Source organism: Barbus barbus, assembly GCF_936440315.1.
Source record: "Barbus barbus genome assembly, chromosome: 34".
Lineage (NCBI taxonomy): Eukaryota > Metazoa > Chordata > Actinopteri > Cypriniformes > Cyprinidae > Barbus > Barbus barbus.
The window spans coordinates 11,864,450-11,871,161 of NC_136762.1; the positions used below are offsets into that span (position 1 = coordinate 11,864,450).

Below are 6,712 nucleotides of genomic sequence, written 5' to 3' on the forward strand. Positions count from 1 at the left end.
TCCTGTTTTGCAGTACCTTTTGAACTCTGTAACTGTAAAATATGAATATGCCTGTGTTGTAGTTTAAGGAAGTGTTTCTATAAAAGGGTTCACTGCTGCTCTGGTTAAGCTCAGGCACTTTTGAGTCCTGCCAATGTTCAAAGAGGGATTAAGATTTATCCTACATTTCGCAATTGTTTAATTAGCCATCTTTCAAATGTTATGACAATATATAGGTTTTGAAATTTGTTCAAGAAAAAGTAAGAGTAAGGTCAACAAAACATCAAAGCATTACAAATTTCTTCAAATCCATTGCTAATACTTGCTGGTGCTTTTGCTGTTGGTTTCCCACCAAAAATGAGGCTTTTGTTAGTTTTTGTAAGAATTTTTAACATGATGTGAAGTGAAACTTAAGAAATATTTTTTATATTAAAGAAAAGATTAATGAAGAAACACTTCAGATGTTATAAATTGCCAGATTTTCATGTCAGAAGCACCCAAAAACATGGCAAAGATGGACAATTCCATTAAAACTAGCTAAATTATTTAAAATTCACTTTTATGTTCAGTTAATTGTGATAATCTAGCTAATATGATTTCCGTACTTAATAGTAAGAAAGTATTTTATCCTATATATAGAAATATACGCTACTTTAAAAAGTTTGATGTCAGTTTATTAATAAATAAATAAATAGGGATGCATTAGATTAAAAATAAATTTTATTTAGAGAGTAGCAGTAAATTGATCAAAAATATACTTTTTGTTCAAAGAGAATGTATTAAATTAATCAAAAGTGACAGTCAGGTAATTTGTTACACAAGATTTATATTTGAAGGAAATGCTGTTCTTTTGAACTTTCTATTGATTCTGGGGGGAAAAGCATATTGCTGTTTTCACAAACATATTAAACACTGCAACAGTTTTCAATTTTCATTGTAAAAAAATAATATTTCTTGAGCACCAAATCAGCATATTAGAATGATTTCTGTGACCCTGAAGACTGGAGTATTGACTTCTGAAAATTCAGCTTTGTCATTACAGGAATAAATTACATTTTAAATATACTCTAATAGAAAATAGTTAATTCAAATTGTAGTTATATTTCATGATAATGTTCTTACTGTATTTTTGATCAAATAACGCAGCTGTGGTAAGCATAAGAGACTCCTTTTAAAAACATAAAAAATCTTACTGACCCCAGACTTTTGAATGGCAGAGTGTACATTTCAAATACTTCATTTGATGGAGACATGAAAATATAACCCATAGTAGGAATGAAGAGTAAGAAACACATAATTTTTCTTTATTCCTTTATTTCTGCTTCTCTTGGTCCATCTCTCTCACGCTTGCTTCCTCTGTCTCACGCATGAGTAATCACACAGGAACTGAGGTGTTTTTGTAGTGTATCCCCAGGCCGTCTATCACACTTTGCCCTTTTCTCATGTTGGCAGTGTCACATTAAAATCAACTGCGCCTACGGCTCCATGAAGGACATTTCCGTCTACAGCATCCTGGGCCTCAACCCCAACCATATATATATAGTGGGACGGCCCTCTAAGAAGTACCAGAATCAGTGCCAGGTTAACTAACTTTGATTTCAATCATTGTCTTTCATTCAGTTTCCCCCATAACTGGTCAAAATGAATCTAGTTTTCTCTAATATCTTTTCATGTCTTCTGATCTACCACAGTTCCTGAGTGAGGGCTATGCCGTGCATCTCTCCTCCCTGCAGTTCAGTCACAGAGCCCGGCCCAAGAAGAGCTCCTCGGTGCGAATGGTTCTTCGAAAGGGCTCATTTGGTCTGTCAGCTAAACCGGACTTCCTGTGTAAGCGGACACACCTTCGCCGCACCATGTCGGTGCAGCAGCCTGAGCCACCCATGACACCCAACCCTAAACCAGAGCGAGCTCAGAGCCAGCCCGAGTCGGACAAGGACCATGGGGGTGGAGGGGGTCCAGGCCATGTCATGTGGGCACGGGGGTCCATGCACCGTGGCGACACCACTCCCTGACCCAAGAGAAACATAGGAGGGATGGAAAAAGGACAGATGATCTCTCAGTGGACAGAGCCCAGGTAAGCTTTAGTTTTAAGCCTGTTTGCACAAAACACATTTTGCATGCTTTTACATTTTTTTAGTGGATCTCAACCAGAGAGCTGGGACCCACTAGGGGACGTAAGCACACTTCCAAGGGGGCCACAAGATGGCTTGAATTTAAAATAAGGCTTAAAATGGCAATATACATAAGCTTTATATAAATATAAATAAAGCTATAAATTAGTATATAAGCTATAAATGAAATAAATAACTAAATTAAGCTTTTTGAAATAAGCTTCTTTTTTTTAAAGGCTCACTGATATATTTATTCATATAATTTTCCCCCTTAACTATGGCCATTTTTAACAACCTAGGAATTTTAAAAGTGTGATTTCCAGACCTGGAAGTCATGGCAATTAATGCTAATTTAAAATACATAAATTATATATTTTATATAAATACTTTTTTAATATAAATAATATTTAATGAATATTACTTTTGCATTTTAAAATGTACATAAAATGTGTTTTTATTGGGTAGAAATTACTTGAGTAAAAAATAATAATTAATAAAAATTGTAATCACAGACTATTGGTAATAAAATGTAAACCATAAGGAGCATTTAGCTTTTGAAATTTAAATTATTTTGAATTAAATTATTAAATGTAATTTTCTCCCCATTTACGTTTTTTCTGTATTTTTAAAGGCAAAATATACCGTGTTGAACAGTCCCTTAGGCTTTTTTGTTTTGTCTCTAATGCATAACAGATTTTGTGTGTGGATAGGGCATGACCATGTTTTAAATTTGAGTTAAATTAAAATTTCAAATGAGCACCTATCTAATATTCTCACCGCATTACCATTGCGCTGTAAAATATTCTTAAATTCAATCTCAGCATCGCTGAATTCATAACCCAAAATTTGTATTCAGAACCTAGCAAGACCTCAACCCCCACGATATCTGTTTGCAACCCTCCTTGAATTATTTAGCGGCTTTATCCTGGCAAATGGACAAAAAGGGACAGTACTAGTGGCTCGACTTCCTTCCGAACCTTGCCATTAAATGAGAGGGTACCCCTCCTCTAGCTCTCGTTCATTCATAATCAGGACTGTAAAAAAGGCTGAAGAATTATTAATAGAGCTCAGGCCTCCCACCGCCTCATCTCCCATCACGCCGTGCAAATCTGAATGCAAATGCTCCTCTGCTGGGCCCGGTGATCCGCAAATAAGAGTGCCCAGACATGCCCCAACTCAAGTGCTCTTCCCTTTTGCCAAATAATGTTTGCCTGATGAGATAGATGCTGACCGCAGCCTGCATGTGGCTCCTTGGGAAACCGTTTGTAATTTTCTCTGATGATTTTCATAATGAAATAGATATTTATATGGGTGCTCATTGACGCGTGGCTGCTGTGTGAAGCGATCTTTAATTCACAATCTCTTTCCTCCTTCAACCCCACAGCGTCTTTACTCCTGCTGATATTACACCATAAAATAAGACAAATCCCACATGAGCTGATAAAAACTCCTCAGTGAAGTGCCATCCGCATGGATCTGACAGAACGACGCATAAACTCTGAGTCCTGATGCTTTGTTTCGGCAACAGAAGCAGAGGAGAATTCTGTTTCTAAATTCAGTTTCATCCGTCTGCGATGCTTTGGAGAACGTCTGAATTTATTTAGCATCGTACGAAGGATTCCTCGCATCACCCATCAGGAACAGAGAGGATATCTGATAAGATCCTTAGAGAAAACATCAAATTTCCTCACACCTAAGCAATACGGAGGAAGAGGGAGGATGAGCATCCTGCTGCTCGGACAGGTGGCAGCGCTGACTCCTGCAATAATCCCTCTATTTTAATATTGCAGGCATTTGTCTGCTCTCTGGGCGGCAGTCTATGGCCCGCTTGTGGCCAGACGGACTTGCAAACTGTACATTAACCTTTTGTGCCAGTGTGGCGACCTGGCCTGAACTTTTGTCGCCCCTGTCTGTGTTCAGCCGCTCAGCCAGAACAGAGTCTGACAGCGATGGCTACTGTACTCCACCCACTCCTCTGCCGGGTCACGCCACGACTGCAGAAGCATATTTACAACCATCGGTGGTTCTTCTTGTGCCTGTCTCTTACTCGTGTTGTAAATATATAATAAGTGGCACTATGGCGAACTGAGTATGTACAGCATGACGTATTTGTGTGTGGCAATAGCTGACTCCAGCAGTGCTCACACAGCAATGAAGCATTTTCTTAATTGGTATTTTTGCCTCTTTTCCAGTACATATATTTAAACATCCTTAAACAAGGTAAATTGACATGAAGCATAAAATTATTTTCAAACCGTACATTTCGGGAATAAAGGGAAAAACTGATTATAGCGTCAGTGTATGAAAAATAATAATAATAATAATAATAAACATGATTTCCATATTAAATCAAATAAAGTTCTTTTGAACTTTCTATTCGTCAAATCCTGAAGAAAAACATGTATTATGTTTGAAAATATTACTGATTTAGTGTATTTTTGATCAAATAAATACATCCTTGATGAGCATAAGAGACTTCTTTCATAAACATTATAAAAGTTTACTGACCTCAAACTTTGGAACAGTAATGTAAATTTCAAATATACATTCTCTTAATTCTTTATTTTGCTTCTCAAGTAAATTTATCTTTTTATGAATGCTCAGATATTTTGACTGAAAATCTGATTAAGAATTGTTTATAGCACACATTAAATGGCCAAATAACCATTTTAAATTTGTTTTGTAAAGTGTGGTTGTCAAGATGTTGTCGTGTCACATGATTGGTTTTATCGGTACGACAACTTGCGCAAACACAACACGTTGATATTGTTTACATGTAAATCCATCTCACTGAGATGGTCTTGTTGAAGAACATACTATATTAGTATTTTAAACTATACTTGAGGACAACCTTATTTATTGCTACAATAAATAAATGTAAATCAACAAAAGACACTATCAGGCCACTATAATGCTGTTGTCACCACGAGGGTGTCCATACTCAATAGTTCTCGTAATGTCACATTTTCCTATCGTTGTTACTGATTTTGGTATTTTGTATGGGGCTGTCTGTTGAAAATTGCAATTGCACAGCGAAAGTATTTATGTAATTTTATCTTGTTGTATATTTAACTGTAAATCTTAACACTAACACTAGAGACAGCGTGAAAGTGGGTAGGCATGAGTTGGTCTGTTTCTACGTGTGCACATGTCTGTTACATGTATGCAAGTCTCGTGTGAGTGTTAGTTTAGATTTTTTGTATTGTACATATTTTTAATTCAGAGATCATGCTAGTGGCCTTTTGATCCTCTGATAGTTATAAACTAAGCCTGTAATTTGTGGAGATTTTATAGGCAAACTTTTTAATTCTTTCGTGTGTAATTGCTGAATTGTTAATATATATGAACGTGTTTTCAGCCTTATCAAGATGTATATTTATTTGTCTAATATCTATATTCTCAGATGGTGTGTGAAAAAGTATATTTGTATTTTAAAAACATGTAAAGTACATATTCAGTACACAACTGTGTCAAGGCCTCTTGACAACATGTGTTATTGTGGTATTTGGTCCAGTCGGTCCATTTCAGTGGTTGTGCTTCTGTTGGGCCTATACCGAGCTGTATACTCAATCTTCAATAAATCATTATAAATCCTGCTTCATATATCTGTGTAAACATTAGCTCTGTCAGTGCTGTGAAGATGTGTGAAGTTATGACCTTTTCTCTGACCAGCCAGAAAGATGAGTACAGCTCTATCAATTCACACACACAACATCAGAGGAAGCAGCTCAGAGTTTTCACACTAAATTATTCTGTCAAGAGTAGCTATGCTCTAGAATGGACTATTCCTGTTCTTTAATATGTATGCAAATCCAAAGCTAATTATCCGATCACTTTTACTCTGGTATAAATGATATCTGAGCTAAACCTAAACACACCAGTTGCTTTTGTTTTCCTCATTCAATTCTGTTTGAGTAGTTTAAAACGAGTGCAAATAACATCTGTCCTTGAAAGCGACAAATGTGCAGACAGCAGGTTTCCAGTGAAATTAACTTTTTTGTTCCCCCTCAAGGGACAGTTTTTTCCTTGCAGGGTATCGTCTGTAGTCTCTTAAAGTTAGCAGGTGAACAAATGCTCTCAGTGGCTGTCACCATTAATGAATGTATCCCGCTCATTCTTTGGGATGCTATGGAAATGGCCCTTTAATCACAAATCACACACTTTAGCTGATTAATGCTCCAGGCATGTGCCGGAGAGGTCGGCATGTGCAAATTGTTTGAACGTATCTCTGGGATTATTGATGGATGCTTTTTAATCTATTGTTCTCCACGTGCCAGCATTGTTGCACATTTTTTGATTGAATGCGTCTTCATTTTGGATTCGCATGGTAATTACTGCTTGCAAATATTGCAGACAATTGCTTGTTTTATCAACAAAATGAGTATTAAAATGAATCATTTCCTTTCTAGAGTGCAAAGCAAAATTCATGTTTGTATTTTGGTGTCATTGGGTTGCTTTGAAAAGAAAATGTCCCGTCCGTGCTATTCTGTGTGTGTGTGTGTGTGAGTGTGTGTTTTTATAGCTTAGGGGCATAAAAACAGATTTAACTATTTGCATTTTCATCTGATCAGATTTGAACTCAATTTTTCCTTTTATGGAAAAAATGGAGCCACAGACGTTTT

General features: G+C 36.5%; 1 protein-coding gene across 1 annotated transcript in view; it reads left to right on the top strand.

Annotated features, from left to right (window-relative positions):
* Window positions 1–5,692, top strand: part of LOC306853974 (membrane-associated phosphatidylinositol transfer protein 3-like) — a 100,996-nt gene extending 95,304 nt beyond the window's left edge. The window contains exons 18-20 of the mRNA XM_079391715.1: window positions 1,432–1,560; window positions 1,671–2,053; window positions 3,475–5,692. Of these exons, the coding sequence (XP_079247841.1) occupies window positions 1,432–1,560; window positions 1,671–1,991 (450 nt within the window). The 3' untranslated portion in view covers window positions 1,992–2,053; window positions 3,475–5,692. The remainder of the gene's footprint in view (window positions 1–1,431; window positions 1,561–1,670; window positions 2,054–3,474) is intronic.
* Window positions 5,693–6,712: the final 1,020 nt, after the last annotated feature.